General features: G+C 32.3%; 1 protein-coding gene and 1 long non-coding RNA gene across 7 annotated transcripts; both read left to right on the plus strand.

Annotated features, from left to right (window-relative positions):
* The first annotated feature begins 3,288 nt into the window (after positions 1 to 3,288).
* Positions 3,289 to 22,113, plus strand: LOC109787755 (uncharacterized). Of its 6 annotated transcripts, none has more exons than XM_029269098.2 (17): positions 3,290 to 3,460; positions 3,557 to 3,688; positions 3,813 to 3,836; positions 5,605 to 5,742; positions 5,870 to 5,920; positions 7,233 to 7,322; positions 7,406 to 7,552; positions 7,732 to 7,839; positions 8,821 to 8,883; positions 9,563 to 10,252; positions 10,696 to 10,878; positions 14,896 to 15,061; positions 19,849 to 20,006; positions 20,663 to 20,935; positions 21,030 to 21,164; positions 21,236 to 21,417; positions 21,846 to 22,113. In XM_029269098.2, exons 1-17 carry the CDS (start codon positions 3,368 to 3,370, stop codon positions 21,910 to 21,912), a joined length of 2,700 nt encoding a protein of 899 aa, XP_029124931.1. In that variant the 5' UTR covers positions 3,290 to 3,367; the 3' UTR covers positions 21,913 to 22,113. The 6 variants fall into 6 exon arrangements, with proteins under 6 accessions (XP_082933689.1, XP_029124931.1, XP_029124932.1 ...); XM_029269099.2 differs by having other exon boundaries at positions 5,626 to 5,742; XM_020346316.3 differs by having other exon boundaries at positions 3,291 to 3,460; positions 19,867 to 20,006.
* Positions 15,070 to 19,410, plus strand: LOC114915060 (uncharacterized). Its single transcript, XR_003802909.2, has 2 exons — positions 15,070 to 16,837; positions 16,943 to 19,410. It is a non-coding gene; the product is annotated as an uncharacterized LOC114915060 (long non-coding RNA).
* Positions 22,114 to 23,612: the final 1,499 nt, after the last annotated feature.

Here is a 23,612-nt window from a genome sequence, read left to right on the forward strand (position 1 = left end):
AGGAAGTCTAATGGTCATACTAACAATTATGGCTAACTTTACAAGAAAAGTTCTTATTCACCCTTTTACTAACTGAGCCATTAAATTTAAATAAAATAGAGTGAGGATGTGGGATAATTTTAAAGAGTTATTCATAAAAGATTCTCCTCATATATTAATTTAAATTAATAAAATAAAATATTAAATAATTTTTAATTTTTTTAAAAAATTTGTAGACCTAATTTATACATTAAGAACTTTAAATTTAACAGTTAAATTATTAAAATTTGATGTAAAATATAAATGATTGAATAAAACAAGTTTAGATAGAATTACTCTTAGAAAAAACGGATCTCTTTTCATATGCATATGCATATATATATATATATATATATATATATATATATATATATATATATATATATATATATATATATTTTTTTTTTTATTATTTAATTATTTTTTTAATTTCAATTATTTCATATTTTGTATTTTTTTTCTAAATGACAAGTATTTAAGTATTTTTAAATATTTGTTCATACTTTTAATGCAAAATATATAACTACAAATTATATAGATGAATTTATTAATTTATTACTATATATTTTACATTTTAATAAATAATTATGAATCTTGACCTTAAATATAAAATAAATTATATTAAAAGAGAAATATCTACGAATCTACCTTATATTTTTAACTATAGATATTTTGTATTAATACTATAGTTACTTGAAAAAAAATGTGTCCATTAAAATTATAATCATAGTATCATATCATATTTAAAATAAATAAATAATTTTTGCAAATAAAATTTTTACAAAAAAGTTATCAATACACCTATTTCCATGAACAATAATAAAAAAGATACCTTAATTTGATTTCACATTATTTTTTGAAAACTTTTATCCTCTTAACTAATTTACTCGATTATTTCACTCTTTTAAATAATCTCTTTTTCATAAAACAAAGGCTTAGTCACTTTTTCGAGTTTTTTTACTCAAATAATACTATTATAAAAAATATTTACCCAAATAGAAACTGTGTAAATTTGTTTTCCAGACTAGCACTATTTATTGTTCAAGTTCCAGAATGGGCCGTTTTGATTCCAGAACGGACTGTTCCAGATTAAAAAATAACACATGACAAATGAATCAGAATGGACCGTTCCAGATTCAAAAAATGCACATAAAAAGTGGAACCAGAACGGGTCGTTTTGAATCTGGAACGGGCCGTTCTGGCTTACAGATTCAGGTTTTTTTTTCCCGATTTTCACTTATCAATTACCAAAACTCAGAGACTACCATCAAGTGATTAAATTTATTGAATATTAACATTATAAATATAACTAAATAAATTTATTAAAATTTATTACAAAAATAAAGATCAATGGTGGCGTGACCAGGAGTGTGACAATAGGAACAATTTTTTACTAATCCTGTTGGACTTTGGCTGACTTTTGAAAGTTCTTTTGCGTTCTAGATTTGGCCACAAAGTTGGAAGAAACACAACATCCGAGAGAAGTTTGACCCGCTGAGAAATTTACAATAAGGCTAAATGAAATGTGGTATAATTGCAGCAAGTTTCAGAAAGTTCATATCCCTTGCTGGCATGACCTGTTGGGAGATTTACAGTAAGGCGTGACCAAGAGTGTGACAATAGGAATAATTTTTTTACATGATTATGTTGTTTTCTAATGTCCATCTCTGTTCTAATCCTGCTGGACTTTGATCGACCCTTGAAAGTTCTTTTGCGTTCTAGATTTGGCCACAAAGTTGGAAGAAATGCAACATCCGAGAGAAGTTTGACCCACTGAAAAATTTACAATAAGGCTAAATGAAATGTAGTATGATTGCAACAAGTTTTAGAAAGTTCATATTCTTTGCTCGCATGATTCACTGTGAGATTTACAGTAAGACTAAATGTAATGTGGTGTGATTGCGGCAAGTTTCAAAAAGTTCATATCCCTTGCTCGCATGTACTCGCTTCATGCATACATGTACATCACAACTATCAAACTTACATATCTCTCATATATACCTTACAATAAGTTGCAAAAGTATACGAAGGACAGTTTGGAGAGCTCCGACATGAAGATTATTGGCTTACTTACACTGGTCCAACTTTGTGGCCAAATCCAGAATTCAAGAGAACTTTCAAGGGTGGCCAAAGTCTACCAGGATTGAAACAGATATGGACATTATAGAACAACATAATCAGTTTCTGCCACCACTGATCTTTGTTGTATTGAATTTTAATAAATTTATTTAGTTATATTTATAATGTTAATATTTAATAAATTTAATCACTTGATGGTAGTCTCTGAGTTTTAGTAATTGATAAGTGAAAATCGGAAAAAGAAAAAAAAAAGCCCGAATCTGTAGGCTAGAACAACTCGTTATGGATTTAGAACGACCCATTCTGCTTCCACTTTTTATGTGCAGTTTTTGAATCCGGAACGGCCCGTTCTGATCCATTCGTCATGTGTTCTTTTTTTATTTGGAACGACCCGTTTTGGAATTAGAACACCCGTTCTGAAACGTGAACAATAAATAGTGCTAGTTGGAAAAATAAATTTACACGGTTGCTATTTGGGTAAATATTTTTTGAAATAATATTATTTGAGTAAAAAACTCCACTTTTTCACTAATTAATAATAAATAAAATACCTCATTTTGATATATGCAATTTTTAACTATTTTGTTTTTATAATTTCTATATTATATATCATTTTATCTTTTATAATTATTTAAAAACTACATTTGATTATTAATTACTAACTATTATTTAAATTTAATTAGTCTCATTTCCATTCGTTTTAAAATATACAAAAATATAAAGTACTTAATTTTATTTTTATTTATTTAAAAATATACGGAGGACATCTGTTATTAAATAACGGTAGTCGATAAATAACAACATACCCACTCATAAGTCATAACAACGACTTTTATATGAAAAGGGTGGGTCTCACTCTCGCTAAGACGAATAGGAAAAAAAACTGCTTAAGAAATAATCTATACGGAAATATATTTTTTATTAATTTCCTTGATCTCCACAATTTTTAAATTATTATACCCTTTTATTTTAAAAAAATTAGAAAAAATATTTTTTTATTAAATTTAAAAACTTAAAACTAATAAATTAATCATAATATCAATTACATTAGTATATTTTTATTATTTTATTTTTATTAAAATTATTTTATCTTTTATTTATTTTTAATAATTATTTTTTTATGAATAATTTTTCATTTTTTTTTCTAACACAATGCAGGCACGCTGGTTAAATAAAAGATGGATAGAGGTTGAACGAACGCAGAATCGATGATTCATATTTAAACACGTGATTGAGCCCCAACCGAGTTGGATGAGTTGAATCGTCGGAAATGGGAGCGAGTCGGAAACTTCAGGGCGAAATTGATCGTGTTCTTAAGAAGGTTCAGGAAGGCGTCGATGTCTTCGATAGCATCTGGAACAAGGTAACTCCTTCTTCTTCTTCTTCTTCATTTTCATGAATTTCGATTTTGATTTCGTTTCGTTGCGTTTCCGATTGCTACGTGGCGGTGGTGCGTTAGGTTTACGACACGGACAATGCGAACCAGAAGGAGAAGTTCGAGGCAGACCTGAAGAAGGAGATTAAGAAGCTGCAGAGGTATAGGGACCAGATTAAGACTTGGATTCAGTCCAGTGAGATCAAAGACAAGAAGGTGAAAGTTCCTTTTTCTTTCTTCTTTCAATCTTCAACTGCTTATTGTAATTTCTCCCTCTCTTTCTTTCTTGACATAAGTGTTGAACCTAACGCCTGCAATGTCAAATTATATTATATTATAGTCCGCTGAATTCAAAGACAAGAAGGTGAAACTTCCTTCATCTTTCTTCTCTCAGTTTTTCTGATGCTTATTGTAATTGCTTTCTTTCTTGACATGAGTTGAACCGAGCACGTGGAATGTCAAATTGTGTTGTGTTGTATGGTTGTTTGATGATTTGAGACATTGAATTGTATTTGTGATAATTTGTGTCATGAACCGGCTTTTTAAGGAGTGAAAGTAATTGGAATGTTTATTGGATAATATGCCTAAGGTAGTGTCCGTTTGTTTTAAAGTTTGGTAGAATTGGTTTTGTGTGTGTATGGATGAGCGTTTGCAGAGCCGATTTTGAATGAAATTGGTTTTGTAAAATTAGTTTTGGATAAAATTGATTTTGAAAGAATTTACGTTTGGATGCTTTACCTTGACAGTTGACAGTAAGTTTCATATAAAACAGTATAATTTTTTTTAACTCTGATGCAAAAGCTATGTTTTATTATTACTGCTAGTCAAACTGAGGTTTGGAGACAAAATCAATTTTACCTAATAATAACTGAATATCTATATTTTTACTAAAGTTACGTTGAAGTGGAAGCAAAATCAATTCTAGTGTTGTCCACTGTGAAACCAAACACATGTTTTGAATAATGGCACAGTGTGGGGGAATTGATTTCTAGGGTGAAAAACACAGGCCGTTACTTTCCACTGAAACATCCATTTGGAATAATAGTTTTATTTGATTGTAGAGGCTCTGAAACCATATTAGGAATTAACTCTTCAAAATTCTTAACCTGTTAGGTTTTTGCTGATGAATAGTTTTATATGTAACTGTTTGCTCATGTGAGAAGTGTGAGAACAAGACCATTATAAGAGTTTGAACAAATGAAGGATAAACCAATAAATAGAGGTGGAGGAAGACTAAGAAAAAAATATCTAGGGAAAACTGTTAAAGAAGTGTTAGATTTATATGACCTCTGTGGAGAGTTGGTTTTTGACTGAACTTATGAGTAACTGATCCCATCTAGTAGGAAAATTCTTTGGCTGGTGTTGTTGTATAGTACAAGGCATGCAAATTATTTGATGGTTTTGGAGGGTCATGTTAGAGTTCATTGTGTGCTTTTCAGTAATTTGAAGCAAAATAAAAATTGGAAATTCTACATTTTCTTTTGATAACATCTCCAGAATGTTACATGTTGCAGTTTTGGTATTTCTAACCTTTCATTTGTGTGTGTGTGGGGAGTGTTGGCTTTTGAAATGAGCTGTAAATGTGTAGGGCAAACCTCATAAATTATGGATGAATGGATGTGTTTCCATGAAAACATTTTAGGACAGAACCTGGGTGTAGTTACTAAAATACTTTTGATCCCATTATCCAATTAAAATTGAAGTTTCACCTAGGTAACCTTCACAATAAAGGTTGACACTGGTTATTGAGGTGAAATCCAATTTTGATTAGAAAACAACATTGAAAGCACCTAAGAAACTGCACTTTAAGCCTTATCCTATATTTTAATTATGTATTGTCTGGTTAACAAGGAGCAGATTGTTTCTTGTTCTCTTTGACTGAATGGCAAGTAATCAGTATTAATGAGAGCATATTTTAGTATGAATTTAGTGGAATCATGTTGGCTACTATGTTTTGTCCTGTCTGTTCATATGTTGAATATTGTGCTTTTCTTTCTGGTTGTACTTAGATGGTATTGTTTGGTTGACTTGAGTGATACTGTGCGATATGAAATGTTCTTATATTAATTTTTGAATTTTTAACTTGGTTTTGAGTTTAACTTTGTTGTGTCTTTTAACACATCATGACATAGGTTAGTGCCTCGTATGAGCAGGCTCTAGTGGATGCCCGCAAACTTATTGAGCGTGAAATGGAAAGATTCAAGATTTGTGAGAAGGAGACAAAGACAAAAGCATTCTCCAAAGAAGGCTTGGGGCAACAGCCTAAAACTGTGCGTCTTTGACCTGGGGGGAATATGCTTGTTTTTATTTTCTTTTTTGGACCTTTCTAGGTGTATTATGATTATGCTTGTATCTTTAGGGGATGAAGAGTATCTCATTCTCAATGCTTTGTGACAGGATCCTAGAGAGAAGGCTAAATCAGAGACAAGGGATTGGTTGAACAATGTGGTATGAAATCAATTGCTATGAATAACTTTTGTTTTTTCCTTTTGTTGTTATTGAATTTGGGTTGAAGCCTATTCCAACCTCAAATCCATTGACATCGTTAAGATTACCGCATTTGAGGTATTGTTATCTTTGGCGCTTGTTGGACCGTCACATTTTTGTTTTTTGAAAAGGCATCTTGGTAGGTTAAGGAGAGGAAATTTTTTGTAAACTACCCTTAACCATAACTCTTAAGTGATGAGAGACTTTTGGATATATTAGAATAAGTCCCCTAGTTGAGGCTAAGGAGCAAGATTGACTTAAACCCTCTTTTTAGTGTCAATGTTCTGACCTCAAGTTCATTGACATCGTTAAGGTTATTGCATTCGAGGTATTGTCTACTTGATACTCGTTGTAGTGTCATGATTTTGTCCTTGAAAAGACACTTTAGTCAATTAGGAGGGGAGGGTGCTTATAAACTATGTTTGATCTCGACTCTTAAGCTATGTGAGACTTTTGGATATACTGGAACAAAGCCTAACTCCACTTGAAAGCTAGCTCACAAGGTGAGAATTACCCAAGCCTTTATAAGCTCTACTTTGGCTATATGTGTAGACAATGTGGAAACTCAAGTATCAACACATACCTCTCAAACCCACCCTTACTAGGAAAGCTGCAAGTGTTAGGTTGATTTTACTAGGAAATCTATGGGGCCTATTTTTTTTTGAGTTGAAGGTGGTCCAATATCAAATGCATCATTGGCTCTTCAATTTGAACTAGGCCTAACTCTACCCCAAAAGTTAGCTCATCAGATAAATATTGCCTAAGCCTTTATAAGCTCTACTTTGGCTATATTTCTAATTGACTTGACATATGGAGTATGGAGATTGTAGGACTGACTGTTTTTATATTGCATTCAGAAAGTTGTGGGGCCAAGTATATTTTTTGGATGGTTGAAGATGGCTCAATATCTAATCTATCACGGGCTTTGGTACCATCTTGAATTCCGGTTGAGTCTTATTCAATTCCAATTTCCAAAATTAGCTCATTAGACGAGGACTGCTCAAGCCTTAATAAATTCTACTTTGGTACCTGTAGTTGACTTGGGGATCTCAACAGTTGTGATCAAATTATAGCTGTTACTTATTGCATTAATATCTTGTATGCCTTAATGTAACTTCATAGTGTTAGGCAGATGAACAGCCATGTTTGCTTTGTACCTCATGGTTAATGTTGGAGTGTCTGTATTTATGTGTTATTTAGAAGGTTATATTTTGTACAAATTGTGTAGTTATATTTTTCTCTTTGGAAAATGTTATTTTAAATCTTTGAGTAGGTTGGGGAGTTAGAATCTCAGATTGATAGCTTTGAAGCTGAACTTGAAGGACTTTCTGTAAAGAAAGGAAAGAACAGGCCACCCAGATTGGTATGTAGTAAAGGAAATACAATTTATGGGACTGTTGATTTATTGGAGTCATGGCTATTCAAATCTTTATTTTTGTTTGTCAGACACATCTAGAGACATCAATTACTCGACACAAGGCTCATATAAAGAAATGTGAATTTATCTTGAGGCTACTAGATAATGATGAACTAAGTCCAGAACAGGTTAATGATGTAAAAGATTTCCTGGATGACTATGTAGAGCGTAATCAGGTTTGTCTTGTAGAGCTTGTACACTTGCCATCCCTCTTTTAAAAAATAAATCTTATCACTGAGAAAACGTATATATCTACCCTTTGTATAATCTTTCCAGAGTTAGAGTTTTATGCTGTGCAAAATTTATGAATTGGTATTAATTTTCTGTCTTTCTTATTTTTCATTTTATTTTACAGGAGGACTTCGAAGAATTTAGTGATGTTGATGACCTATATAGTTCATTACCCTTAGACAAGGTGGAGTCACTTGAAGATATCGTTACAATTCCCCCTGGTCCTGCTAAGGTATTTATTTAATGATTATTGCTCCGTTGTAAACACAGAAAGGTGCACAGCTATGCACACTAACACATACTGATGCATTTGTAGTTGCATGTTTTCTAGCTTAATTTTAGATAAATAATTGTCTTTCTTTATTACAAAAGCTCTGTCATGAAACTGCAAAATAAAGGAATTATCCCCCCAAAATAAGTTAATCTTAATGTGCATTAGATTTATGTTATGGGATTGGGATGAATGGATTACATTGCTCTTACATGCTATATTGTTTTTAATGTTACTTGACCTTTTTTGTTGTTCACTTTTATGTTAGGTAGCTTATAATTATGACTTTTGATAATTAAGTATCAATATGCCTTTATTTTGGGTAATTTTTTTTAGCATTTACATAGGTATAATATAAATTATTTTATTTGTACCTAATATCTATTCTATAAACTTCAGAGTAGTGGTCGTCTTTCTGTTTTCTATACTACTGCTCCTTGTTGTTATTTGGGATTGATAACTATGAATGGTTGCAAGAATGTTCTCTTTTCAAACTTAATTTATTGCCTTTTCTCTCTGGGCATCTTTATTGTGCCTGCAGATTCCAATCTACTTGTTGCTCCATATTCTTTTGCTGACATTTCCTTTTTGTAACTCCCTCCATCCTAAATCTTTACTCCTTTCAGCCTTCTTTTTTTGTCCCAAAGCAATTGACGTTTTAGAATTTCAAAATCTAATTAATGCTTTTTTCTCATTTATACCGGTTTAATAGACACTATTCATTAACTATTCACTTGATTTTTACAAAAACAAGATAATGGAGTTGAGATAATGCGGTATTAAATAAGGGCTTTTTAGTCCAAATTTATATCTATTAAATATTTTTTAATCCATGTGTATTCATCCTTAAAGGACTCAAGATTTAGGAAATGGAAGGGGTAATATATTAGAATTAGAATTTTTCTATGTATAGAGCTCCTAACTTATTTTCTATTTTGGCAGGTTGCACCTGTTCTTAGCTTGAAGCCTTCTGTGGCAGCATCAGCTTCAGCATCACAAACATCTGTGTGTATTCCTTAATTCTTGTTTCTATGAGCTGAAAAAGTTCTTATGAGTCATTTTATTTAAAAGTAGGGATTTTCTTTTTTCAGAAATCTTCAGTGGGATATTTTTTCATTTATGAAAATGATGTGCCTGAAGGACATATTTTGTTGCATACAGGAGGTTTACTTTGCCTTTCTTATTGTTTTTTTGACGGTTTTCAATGATATAAATAATGTTGGACAGGTTTTGATAAGTTTTAGGTAAGATATAGGTATTCAACTCCAAGTTTACGGGAATTTTGATTTTTCATTGTTAAATTTGATAACTTCAAGTAAGTGGCATCACTTCGTGAGATATCATAAAAAATTGATTAATAGCTTTAAGAAAAATAATTAAAAGATCACATATGGATGAAATGAAGTAAGCACTGAAAATAGTAGTTTTAGCCATAATTAACAATGTTATGTTTATATATATGGCCCCAGTTAATCCAATTTAAACTATTTTTTAACATTTTTGTAATGGAGTCTTTTTAAGAATAGTAGTACAGTACGGGATCATGATTGCAGTTCCACCTAGTGCATGTGGTTGAACTACCAGTTAATGCAGAAAGTTCTATATCCTTGTTAGATGCCATTTATTGTTGATTGCTTCCTCTCCGGGCAACTCTGATTTCTAATCACCAAATGCTTCTTTCCAGGAGCAAGCTGATGATACTGCATCCCAGGATAGCAATTCTGATATTGGTGCAAGAACTCCACCTCCTAAAAGTAGTGTAGTTAGTCCTACTACTACAACACCAACAGGGAATCCTGCTTCTCCTGTTTCTATGAATGTTCCAGTGCCTAACTTGTCGAGTGCACCAGCTATTGTAACAGTCATGCCTGGTTCAAATTCTGTTCGGAGCTCCTTGGAGATTAACAGTGTTGTCAGTGCTTCATCTTTTGTAAATCATTCTAGCACTGTGAAGGAGGAAGATATTAGTTTCCCTGGCCAAAGACCATCTCCATCGCTTTCTGATGTTGCACTTGTAAGGAACATCAGCAGAAACAGCCTATCAAATCAAGCAACAAATAACATACCACTTGTTTCTGGCAATATGGTTTCCAGCAATGGGCCGGTTGGTTCAATCCCTTCAGCATCTGAAATAACCAAGAGAAACATATTGGTAGCTGACGATCGACTTGGAAGCAATGGGATGGTGCAGCCTCTTGTATCCCCCTTAAGTAACAGAATCGTGCCTCAGGTTGCAAGGGCTAATGATGGAACTTCTTCAGTTGACTCTAGTAATGTCAACGAAGCTGCAACTGTCTCTGGGAGAGTTTTCTCCCCTTCTGCTGTTCCTGGCATGCAATGGAGACCTGGAAGCCCCTTCCAGAACCAGAATGATGTAATCTTCTTTTGCTATTTATGCTTTGTTTGGATGTGAATGAATTTTAAGGAAAATTATGTATCTTGGTGTATTTACATGGAAAATAATTACACGGGTGTACATATATATACCTATGTTGTGAGGGGTATATCAGAGCTTTTTTATAGCATTAGTTTTAAGGCTTGTTATACTATTACAAATAGCTTTACTTGATATAACTACTTTTTTTTTTATCGATGAATTGAATGAAAGTATGTATTTCATAATTTGGTCTGTGAAGCTATAAATTTTATTACATAGAATTGCACTGTTGTGGCATGCAGAATTGGAGTAGAAGCATAACACACTTCTTAGTACATTCTGAGTAAGCATTTCATGGGATGGGACATATGCTGTCAATGTAGTTTGTTATTTTATATGTTAAAACAAATTTGAAGGGACTTGTTCATTTCATACTTCAGGGGCAGATTCGTGCAAGACCTGAAATAGTTCCTGATCAAAGGGAAAGATATTTGCAGAAGTATCAACAAGTGCAGCAACAAGTGCAGCAGCAAGGTCAAGGTTCCCTTCTTAATATGCCAACTTTTGCAGGAGGGAATCATAAGCAGTTTTCTGCTCAGCAACAAAATCCTCTCTTACAGCAGGTACCATATCTATGCACTTTTTTTCTTTTACCCAGAATTTAAAGATTGAGAATTCATTGTGAGCCAAAAGCCCTATTCATGACACTCTTTTGCTCCCGTCTCCAAAAAAAATATATTTTATTGTTAGAAAATTAACATTTCATCTACACTACGTTAGAGCCTAATTTGGAAAGGGAGACTTCTGAAACTTTTGCATTGACTGAAATCCGAGTTATCTAGCTTGAGTATGCAGTCTAATGTTATTTTATTTTATTTTATTTTTATATTTATGTATCTGCTTGCACTCTTCATTGTATACACACTTCATGCCTCTTGATATTATTGGAGGAGTATAGTTTTACTCTGGTTTATTTTTCTAAACTTTACAGCAATAGTATAGTTTAGTGTTCTCTCGAATTGAAGTTTGAAAGAGAAGATAGAAATTCATTTGTGTAATTCTCAAAGAATGAATAATTCCCACCGAGAGTATTGTTACAAAGAGTATATATATAGAGTTTACAACAGAAAGATCGGCAGCCCATCTAACTCTAAACAATAACAGAGAAAGAAAATATACCTATCGTACTACTGCTGTACAACATAAATAAAGAAAGTAAAAACAGTATTACAGAGTAAAAAAAAATATACTCTAATACTCCCCTACAAGCTCAAGTGGGGTAAAGCTTTGGTTAGAACATCAGCACACTGTTCAATGGCAGGAACATGCACAACTTGCAGTAATTTGCTGGAGACCTTTTCGAACAAAAAACAAGTCCAGCTCCATATGTTTTGTACGTGCATGAAGAATAGGATTGTGAGCTAACACCACAGTACTTAAATTATTGTAGAATATACTGGGTGTTAAATGTGAGACCTTTAGTTTAGAGAGTAGAGTTTGTATCCAAGTAACTTTAGTAGCTGCATGAGCTAAACTTCTATATTCAACATTAGTGCTAGAACATGCAACAACAGTTTCTTTTTTCTTGGATCACCGGGAGATAAGGTTTGGTCCAAGAAATATAGATGCACCCGAGGTGGAGCACCTATCATCTAGATCTAATGCCTAGTCAACATCACTATATGCATGGAGAGTGAAAGGAGAATTAGAAGGTGCATGCTTAAGATGTAAATTTGTCTTGTAGTCAATAGCTCCAAAATCAATGATCCATGGGGCTTAAGAATTTTGTATGGTACTAATGAGAGTAGTAGAAAAGGAATACCTTTCTAGGCTATAAGAGGATGAATTAACTGGCATTTTAGTTGAAAAGAACTTGTACAACAGGACAAGTGCTCCAATTGTTCCTTAGTAGAAGTGACTCGAAGTTGCTCTCTTCTCTCGTTTTCTCCATTTGAGGCTTCAAAAGATGATGATGCAACTTTGATACATCTAGAATTTGCAAGAGTCATGGTATGCAAATGTAGGATCCCAAATTTTTCTTTGGTCTTCCACTCTTCCTCAACCCATTTCAATGGGACCATCTTCCATTAGTTTAGATCCGTCGATTCTATTGCTTCTTAGCACAATCAAACACACCTTAACTCTTTCGCTATTGTTTTGAAGCCTGACTTCCCTACTTTGTCTACCGTTGAGCATTGTCAGTCATAGCATTTTGTTAAGAGTTTTCCTTTTGAGATGTTCTTAATTGCAACCACTACCATCACCATTGGCGACGACAACAATAATTTCTTATTCACTAAGAGAGGTCGGCTACATGGGTCACATGATGTCATTTGACTTGGTTAATAACATAGTAGTCAATAACGGCTGTAGCGGCCGCAATAGTGACAGAGCGGCTTTGTGCCGCTACAGGGACCTTGGAGTGGAGTGGTTTAATATAGTAGTCAGAGTGGGCACAATGCGGAAAAGCATAGCGGCGGAAATTGCAGAGGAATGGAGCAACGGTTTAAAAAAATCAGAAAATACCGTATTAAATGAGGGTATTTTTGCCTTTTCATCTGGATCTCCCTCTACACAATTTCCCCTAAACCGTAAGTCCCTTCTCCTTTTCTATTGAGTGCGAATTGCCCTAACCCTCCGATGACTCTTGTTCGTCTAATTTGGCCCTCTCTATGTTCATCTTCTCCGGCTCTCTCTCTCTGTTTGCCTTCTCAGACTCTTTTTTCGTCTTCTCAGACTCTTTCTCCGTTCATATTCTTTATTTTCTCTATTCATCTTTTTTCTTCTTTTTATTTCTCTTCTCTGACATTCCTGTGATTTTCTTCTTTTTTCTTTCCTTTTTTTTATTTCTCTCTCTTTTTTTTGTTCATTTTTTTTTGTTTGAGCATTTTTGTTCTTTGGTAATCAACAGAACCATGGCCCAACCAAATGCTAATCAACCAAATCATCAGAGTTTAGGTTTTTGGTGCTGCTGGAACCAGTCCCAGTCCCACACGATTAATCTTGACAAGGAAAAAGATAGAATTTTAGGAGGCATTTGATATGCGGTATGTTTTAATTTTTCTAGGAATCTTAAATCGAAAATCTTGATTTTCTATGTTTTCTGAGAATATAGTTTTCCGAGAACTATTTTTATCCACTTTAAAATAAAAACGTTCCCATGGGGGGTGGGAATCCTACTTTCTCAAGTTAAGGGGAAAGTTTCATGCATATAAGAAAGTCATAGTATCCCTTTTTAAAAAAGAAAATTTCTCTCACACTCTCACTACTCCCCCTCTCTTCCTCTCTCCCTCTCCCTCTCTCTCCTATTTCTCTTTCCCCCTCTCTCTCCCTCTTCCTCTCTCTCCCCCTCCCTCTCTCTCCTATTTCTCTTTCCCCCTCTCTCTCCCTCTTCCTCTCTCTCCCCCCATATCTCTATTTCTCTCTCTCTCTCTCTCTTATATTTCATTATTTCTTGACCTTGTCAATTTTAATAATATTATTAAAGTCTGCTCTGTTTCTATAGTTTTATGGTATTTTTGTTAACACCTATTTATTTATTTGAATGAAATGAAATAATATATTTCTATTCTTAATTATTGTGTAGCATATTTCTTTTTTTATTTCTTTTGTTGAATTCTGTATTTAAATATTTTTAATTATAAGTTTTTAACTTTTTAAAATAGTTTAACGTCATATTGTAATATGATTTGAGTAAATAAATATATCTAATGAGTTTATTTTAATAAAGGATATTTTTATAAAAAGTATTTTATATCCACGAATATACTATTGTAACCAAATATTAAAATTTTTAATTCCCAGAATCCTATATACATATTCCGAAGAACCTTTATGAGTAACCAAACATATTTTAGTTATTTCCAGAAATCATGATTCCTAGGATTTGTAATTCCTAGGAATCATATGAAAAAAGTTCTCCTCTACCAAACGCCCCTTTAATGTTTATTTTTTTGTTACCTAGAGCTTTAGCACTTTGTTTTCTAGACATTTTATGTTATGTTTTGTTTGAGTGCTAGGAACTTTTATTATTAAAAATGATTAATGCATGAATTTAGAATTACTTTTCTTTTTATCTTTTATATGTATATATATTTATTATATTATTATATTGTTATTAATTATTTAATATATATAAATATTATATTAGAATAGCAATCATCTTGCTATCTTCAATCCTGCTATCCCACTTTTGGGGTTGGTCGCTTCGCTCTGCTATCCGGGATTGACTACTATGGCTAAAAACCAAAGCTTTAGAAATCTCTCTTGACAATATCCTGCAAGGTCCTTCTTGGTCTCCCTCTCCTCCTTTTCACAGTGCTAAAATCTATGCAATCTACTCTTTTCTTTGGTGCCTTTCATGGCCTTAAGTAACTAGAGGATTTTATTTCTCTTCTGTTTTTCTTACATGTATAATCTTCTCTGTGACTGACATTGACTATTAGATAAATATTTTGTTGAATGATAAAATACATCTTCATAACCTAACCCGAATTTTCTCTACAATGAAAAGATATATTTTGCATGACATGCTGTTATTTGTGAAGTTTTAATTTTTATGCTCTGATTTTTCTCAATCTTGTTTGGATTTTCTTTCTATGACAGAAATATAATTTTCATAAATCTTACTATACATGCAGTTCAACGCTCAAGGCTCTTCTGTTACTTCTCAATCTAGTGTGGGACTTGGAGTCCAGTCACCAGGTCTTAGTGGCATTGCTTCCACCTCATTACCACAGCCACCCAATTCTGTCCATTCCCCATCTAGCCAACAATCATTGCTGTCAGCTGTTTCTAAAGATTCAGGTAGGTACATTGTGTTACTTACTTTATTCACTTATATGATTTGTTGAAGATTTAGAGATGTTATAAAAGTATAAAATCATTCTCGTGCCTTCACTAAATAGTTCATGTTTTTGGTAGAATTGATTCATAATGTTAAGATTTATCCTAGTCCTGATTTCGAACGGGTGTATAGTATGGCTTGTTTTGGGAGAATGATTATATTGTTCTTAGAACCTATAGTTGTATTCAGGAGAGAGAAAACCATTAAGCATGTGATTTGTAGCAAATGAATAAGAATTCACATAATATGGATTTTTGGCAAGGTGGGCAATCCAGAAGAATAAAACATTCTAGCAATGAGAGCTTTGAGATTATCTCTATCTTCTAAATTAAATGCTTTCTCCAAAGGACCAACTTTTCTCTTTTTCAATAAAGAACACAGATGCATTTTCTATGTAGGCAATGAGAGACATGCTTAGGTTTCACTTTATTTTCAGCCAATTCAACAATTGATTTCAATTCAACCAAATATTGATCATTTATACTTGCACACACAGAAATTCCAGTTCCATAAATTCTCAACAAATGAGCTTTAACTCTCGAATAAGAACTTTTATTTTCTCTCCCTTCTGAACTTTATCTAATATGCTAACATAGCGCCAAAGAGGAGTATGATCATCTTGTACAACATCGGCAGAAACAAACTTACTTGGAATTTAGAATTGACATTAGAATCAAAACCAAAAGCATTTGGTGTTGACATTATAAATAAATAATTTTTATGCTTCTGCAAAAAAAAAAAGAAAGTATATCTGTTAAATTGTTAAATGTTAAATAAATTATACAACTTAAAAATTTTAATCACTCTGAATCATAAAAATATAAATCATAAAATATTAAGTAACTTCACAAAAGGCATTATAACTTGAAAAATATTAAAATAATAAATTAAATATTATCAAATATTTTTTATTTATAATTTTATATTAATATAAAGAAGTTATATAAATATTGAGTATTTAAGTATTTAACTTATTTTAATATTATAATTTCATCTAAATTAGTATATATTAAAAATTTAAAATTAAGAAAGATAATTAAAATTTTAAAAAACCATTTATGTGAGATTGGAATTTTGTTAGTTTAAAAACTAGAAATTAAAAATTTGTTACAATTTTTTATACCTTATAGAGATGCTAAAAGAGAATTAAAAAAAAAGAATTTCTAATTATTATTAATTTACAGTTTTACACAAAATTAAAAACTTTTTAAATAAATCATAAAATTAAATGTAAAAAAAAAAAAGAAACAGACGCATATGCAAAAGGCCAAAAATAGCCTGTCAATCAAAACGGGAGTCGGAGATGAACTTCTTTACCTTGGTCACTGGTGTTTGGCTGTTTGCTGAATTGGATCTAGTGCCTAGTTAATTAACGACGCTGCAACACGTCCTGATCTCGCCTTGTGAGCTGGTTAGCACATCAATGGCTGGCGGAAGCCTTTAACAATGACAATGAAAGTTTTGGAATTGCATTTGAGGATCTTCGTCTCAAATTTTTGTGTTCTTGCTTATTTATGCTTGAGTTCTGAATAACGGATACATATCGCAACAAATCTGTAAAGTATTTTTTCTTTTCTTTTTTCTTTTTTTTTTAACAAGATCAGTATAGATACGATTTAGATACGTATCCCTAACGTATCGGAATGTATCCGTATCAGATACGTATCTGTGCTTCTGAGGCCTCAAGCAATCCTCGAAAGCATGGTTTGATAGCTTAACTCAAGTTGTCAACGAAGGTGGGTTCAATCAATGCCAATCATACCGTACTATGTTTGTCAAACACTCTATAAAAGGGAAGGTAGCTTTATTCATTGTCTATGTTGATAATATTGTTATCACAGGAGATGATTATGATCAAATCAAACACCTAAAGGAGCTCTTGGCTAAGGAATTTGAAGTGAAAGACTTGGGACAACTCAAGTATTTTCTTGGGATGGAAGTTGCTCGGACAAAGAATGACATTTATGTATCTCAAAGGAAGTATACTTTGGACCTCCTTCAAGAAATTGGGATGCTTGGATGCAAGGCGGCTAATACAACCCATTGAACTAGCGAAAAGAAGTAGTTCTGAGGAAAAAAGTCCACCAACTAACAAAGATAGGTACCAAAGCCTAGTTGGAAGGTTAATTTACCTGACTCGCACTAGGCCTGGCATCGAATTTGCTGAAGTTTGGCTAGCCGCTGCATGTTTAATCCTACTGAAGTCCATATGAAAATTGTGAATTGAATCCTTCAATACCTTAAGGGTACACCAGGTAAGGGACTCTACTTCAAGAAAAGCTCAAACAGAGGTATTGAAACGTACATAGATTCAGATTGAGCAGGATGTACCTCAAACAGAAAATCTACTACAAGCTATTGTTCCTTTGTAGTGGCAAGAAGCAGTGTAGAAGTTGAATTCAGAGCTATGGCACAAGGCATTTGTGAAGGGATTTGACTTAAACGGATGTTGGAAGAAATTAGAGTTCCCATAAATTATACAATGAGGATTTTGTGTTGCCATAGGTATTGCAAAGAACCTTGTCCACCATGACAAGACAAAACATGTGAAGATTGATCAGCACTTCATTAAGGAAAAAACTGATCACAAAATGATAAATATGGATCATGTACCATCATGTAAACAGACAACAGACATTCTAAGTAAGCCTCTGCCAAGGAACACTTATGAAAGCATCAGATCCAATCTATGTATGATAGACATCACCTAGGTTGAGGGAGAGTGTTGAAAATAGAACAAATCAATTAGAATCTAATTCTGATTGTGTACAACTTACCAAAATTAATTGTAATTAGAATCTGTATTATTCTTGGCTTCCATCATTATTTAGCCATATCATTTCATTTCTAGGTATAATTATTCCCCTGATTTAGTCTAGATTAATGTACATATTTATTTTCCCTTTCCTATTTATTTCCCCTATTGTATCAAGTATTATTAAGAGAAAAATAATCCATATTTCTGTAGGTAACAATGTCCATTTAGCAGTACCTGTGCATAGGCTAGATTTTAGGGTTTAGTTAGGCCAATCTTCTTAATTCTACCTTAATGTCAATGCAGCAGCATCCTCTATGTCATGCCCAATGATTGTTCTGTTTTCGAGCTCCCTAAAATTTGGAGGTATACTTTATTTTCATGATGAATTCTTATTGTTGGGCTATGCAAAAAAATTTACCACTGAAACTGTAGATTTTCGTTTGCCAAAGCTGCCACGAGCCACCTCTATCTCCCAGTTCCATTAGCACCTATCAGTTCATGACAGCACCTGATTACTTTTTTGACTGTTATCACCCTTTCTGACTCATCCTTACCTCGTCCAACTGCTCACTGGAGTTTTTCCAGCCATCCTTTTTCTTGTGCATGTTGCCCATATTTGTTCCACCTACTCTGTCACCTCAGATCGCTGGCTTCTCAGTTCCCATGGGGTATTTTTTGCTCCCTTAGGCTGCAATATTTTCACCCAATAACTTTTGCCTTTCTGCATTTGGAAGACTCGGTGTATCATGACATGTAATTAGGGCCTATCGAAGATGTAATGTGCTGCTACCCAATACCCGCAGATTTTTAGTGTTGCAATGCTCCAAATATGTAGTCCTTGGTGTGAAGGGGTATGTCATGATTCCAAATTGGTTTGGGGTTTATTGGATAAATACCTCTTATAATGACTTCGGCAATCCTCCCCTTTGAGCTAGGTTTTGGGATTGAGCAATACTAGTGATCAATACTAGTATTATATAAATAGAGCAATACTAGTGCCTAGCAACATACTATTGACATACTCTTTGCAACACTTTATTATTGGGTGAGTTTCATGATCTCCTACTAGACATGTCCACTTTTTAGTTGTGTTGAAAATCAGAATAGAATAATATACCCATTTATTGTATACTACTAAATAGGGATGTATGATATAATGTAAGGGAAATTAGATATCCCCTAATCATGCATATGAAATATTTAAATGTATTCTTCCTATTTATATAAACCTCTATTCTGTACTTTAGACACATGGATTCAGCCTATCATCATGCCTCTATTTTCTTTTTTCTCTTAACAGGTTGAATCTACATGAAAATCACCTAATAATAGTGTTTTGAAAGGAGAGTAAGTGTGTGTTGCTACTTGCTAGCATTTCTTTGTTAGAGTATAGAGTAGCTATAGCTCATATATGTGTATGTAACTCTGTTATGAGCTCTCGGTTAGTTATATGCTGATTCAACTTGACCGTTATGTTACTCCTTATTAGAGCTCTATATATATCTGTATTAACAGTATCAATGAATAACAAACATTTCAGTTGATCTTCAATACTTTTATCAGGTCTCTCTCTCTATTCTTACATTCTTTTATAGACATTTCAATTAGTTTTTCTAAGATGTAAACTAGGAATAAAGGAACTCCTGTTAGAGATATTTACTGTGAAGAAATAAAACGTGATTATTCTGTTTAAACATATGTGGCTATTTATTCCATTACAGTAAATTTTTTCAGGAGTTCATTTTATGTGAGAAACCCAAAGGTAAAAATAATAATTAAAAAACCCTTAAATGTCAATGTCATGGAATAATCTATTTTTCTAACTGGTTGTTCTCTGGTAAGTCAAACCTAACATGTACATCTTGATTAGTAGGGCTTTGAATCTAATTTTTAAATTATACAGGTGCAACTATACTAAGAGTATAATATCTACTTGAGATTATAAATATGTACCAAGGTTGGTGTTATTGTGAAAGATGAGAGTATCAGTTTTTTTTTATTCTGCAGATCTTGGCAATTCTAAGGTTGAAGAGCCGCAACATATTTTTCCTGATGATTCGGGGACTGAATCTACTACTAGTACTGGGATTGGCAAGAATTTCATGAATGAAGATGAGTTGAAATCCACATATGCTGTTGACTCTCCTGTATGCTGACTAACTCATAGGCTTTTATATTATTTAAGAAACATTATCTTATATACGTTTACAATTTGCCGAGGCATATAATCACACAGGCACACACATAGCCACATGCTATGTTTTCTGCTTAAACTTGGGTGTCATGCATTTGATTTATATCAATAAACCCTGGGGCCAAAATTTGGAAAAACCAGTGAGTCAGCCACTGTAATTTGACTGTAAAGATTAGGTGACAAAAGGAGTTGACCATAAGTAAAATAGAACTAGCAATCCTGACCATTGTCTACATAAGAAGGTAGGATATGTAAAATATGTAAATATATTTGAAGGACACAAAGACCACACATACAGATACAGGTTTAGCCAATTTAAAATTCTACTGTTCCTTCCATTTTGATATTATAGGAAAACAAAATAGTTATAGCATCTGATTTGAAACTTAAAAGCTAGAAACTAACTCAGGACAGTAATAGTTCTTTAAGCAGTAAGATGAGTTGGGTCAAATCAAACTGAGGACTTATTCTGTTTTGCAGACAGCAAAATACGTATTTTGATTCATGTGTAAACATGGTGTGGAAGAATCTAATGGGCATTTTGTATATTTTTTGTATAAAATATTTTCAAGTGTGATTCAAGTCAACTGTTTGTCCTTTATGCTGTAGGTAGGAGTACCTGCTTCTATTCCAGAGCCTGCTCAGACTTCTAGAGATATTGATTTGTCTCCTGGCCAACCTTTACAATCAAATCAGCGTACTGCTAACCTTGGTGTTATAGGAAGAAGTTCTATTGATCTTGGAACTGGTGACAACTTTAGTGCATCAATCGCTAATTCTGGTGGAGTTCGTGATCAGTTATATAATTTGCAGATGCTTGAGGCATCTCACCTCAAACTTCCGCAACCTAAGGACTCAGAACGTCCTAGGACCTATACTCCTGTATGTATTTTCGGTTTTAGTAATCTGAATTTTTATTGAATACTATTATAAAATTAAAACACCATTTCCCCCTCTCTTCTTTTTGGTTATGCAGAAACACCCTACGATAACACCACCTAGTTATCCTCAAGTACAGGCACCTATTGTTAATAATCCTGCCTTTTGGGAGAGAGTAGGTCTCGAACCATATGGAACTGATACCCTGTTCTTTGCATTTTACTATCAACAGGTACACAGACATTTTGCATGAATAGATTACTCTCATTCAGTCATGTAAGCTTACAAAATTATTTTCTGCAGAACACTTACCAACAATATATGGCTGCAAAAGAGCTTAAGAAGCAGTCATGGAGATATCACCGGAAATATAACACATGGTTTCAACGGCATGAAGAGCCAAAAGTTGCAACAGATGAATACGAGCAGGGAACATATGTGTACTTTGATTTCCATATTGCAAATGATGATCTGCAGCATGGGTGGTAAGCTTATTGAATTTATAATTCCATGTATAGTCATAGTACTGTTTCACTTTATACGAAAGGAAAATGGAGGTTGCGATCCTTTAAAAATCTGAGCAAATATTTATATTCATCTTCTGAATACATTCAGGTTGGTCATCTATTTAAAATAAAAAAAATGTTTAATTGGTCCTTTAATGTCAATTTATGTCATCAAATTGGTCATTATAGTGGCATCAATTTGATTCCTTTATTAGGGCCGAAGTAATGGTCATTTAGTTTTCATTGAAGGCGAATTTTGATGCCGAAGATAAATGAAGGATTAATGTGATGTCACGCGTATCTTTGAAAGATTAAACTGGATATTTGCTCAAATTTTGTTATTTGACACTGCACTTTTTGGTTGTCCTGATATTTATTCATCTGTGCCTTGATTGGATTCTTCTCAGGTGTCAAAGAATCAAAACTGACTTCACTTTTGAATATAACTATCTCGAAGATGAGCCTATTGTCTAGATTTGTAGAAGATGCTCTCTGGTAAATATGTGACCTTCTCTTCTTGGTTCTTGTTTGTGTTTGTTTAGTTTTCACAATCATTTTATTGTAGTACATCGATTAACTACTTTTACCTTCCAAAGAGGAAAAATGTCTTGTGTAAAGAGAACAGCACAAATATGTTGAATAAGTTTCCATGTGCAGTCTTTCTTTTTCCGCTAAGTTTTTCTTACTGACGACGCTATAAGAACTTGCCAATGCTTGTTTTATGTTTCATACTATCAAAAAATCCCTCGCACTCGTAAACTGGTTGCAACTGCCAATGACATTTTAAATTGGAATGATTGGTGGTGTGAATTTTGATTTGAGAAGTAGACACTATTCGAGGAGTACAAATTGCTTTCCATTTGAGAAGGGACAGATATTCTCACACACGTAGTATGCTTTTTTTTTTTTTTTTTTTTTTTTTTTTTTTTTTTTTTAATCTCCTCTAAATTTATAATTTTAACTTATTTATCCTAATTTTTTTAATTACTATTAATTTTTTTCTTTTATTGGTTAGTTTTATATTCTAATTTCTTTTTAATTTATTTTTCATTCCTAATGAGTATTTTTCATTTTTGATGTAATATTTATGACTATATATTATTATTATTATTTTTAAATAAACTACTCCACTAACCTAAGATCCTAGGTTTGTAATTTTTTCCCAATTCAACAAATACACTGTTGTGTAAAACTAAAAGTAGATAAAAACAACTCAACTGGTAAACTATACTAAAAAAAAAATTAACTATTTATAAAAAAAATTAAGTATTTTAATGAATGGGTAAAATTTATAGGTGTAAACATAGTCTATCTTAATGGATTAGTTCAATAGTTTGATAATTCAAGCTTTCAAAAAAAAGTTGTTTCAATTTGATCGAACTTGTTGAGTCAATCGTTGGATCACTAACTTTTGGATTTGAAACATTATATATATATATATATATATATATATATATATATATATATATATATATATATATATATATATATATATATATATATATATATATATATATATACGAGGAGGGTTCAAATGACACCGATGTAACTTTTATTAAGTGCTACACCGCTCAATAACTTTATATTAAATGTGAATTTTGTAAATCCAACCGTTAGATTGAAAGTTCATATCTCTTAGATACAGTACATAATGAAAATGATTCCTTTATATTCTACTAGTTTAGATTTATAATAAAATATATAAGATAGAGATTTATGTTTAATATATATATATATATATATATATATATTTATATTTATAATAAATTACATATATATTAATAATTAATTTATAAAATGATATTTTAGTAATACTAGAAATATAAATTAAAGTATAAAAATCAAGATTTTGAAATTTTTAATATAAAAAATGATTTGATTGACAAAATCATTTTAATAGTGATTCAAAAATCTCATTATACTTATATTACTCTATGAAATTTAAATTTTGATTAAAAATTGAAAGAAATATAAAAAGAAATCTTTGATTGAATAACTAATTAAAAATTAACAATGTTAATTAAGAAAACAAAAGCCATGCCACAAAATAAAAATATAAAAAAACAACGCGATTGTGTAAAAAGAAAAGTTCATATAAATCGTGTTATTTATTTTAAAGGAATAGATTATCGAAAACATTTGATAAAGAGTAATAATTATTGATTTGTTTTTTT

This window comes from Cajanus cajan, chromosome 1 (genome assembly GCF_000230855.2).
Source record: "Cajanus cajan strain Asha chromosome 1, NIPB_CcT2T_4, whole genome shotgun sequence".
Lineage (NCBI taxonomy): Eukaryota > Viridiplantae > Streptophyta > Magnoliopsida > Fabales > Fabaceae > Cajanus > Cajanus cajan.

What these genes read in the sequence shown, in the direction of transcription:
- LOC109787755 (XM_029269098.2), top strand. Translation starts at nt 3,368, where the DNA reads ATGGGAGCGAGTCGGAAACTTCAGGGCGAAATTGATCGTGTTCTTAAG. An exon ending in TCGATAGCATCTGGAACAAG is followed by an intron (nt 3,461 to 3,556) that starts GTAACTCCTTCT and finishes GTGGTGCGTTAG; the next exon opens with GTTTACGACACGGACAATGC. An exon ending in AGCTGTTTCTAAAGATTCAG is followed by an intron (nt 15,062 to 19,848) that starts GTAGGTACATTG and finishes TGAGAGTATCAG; the next exon opens with TTTTTTTTTATTCTGCAGAT.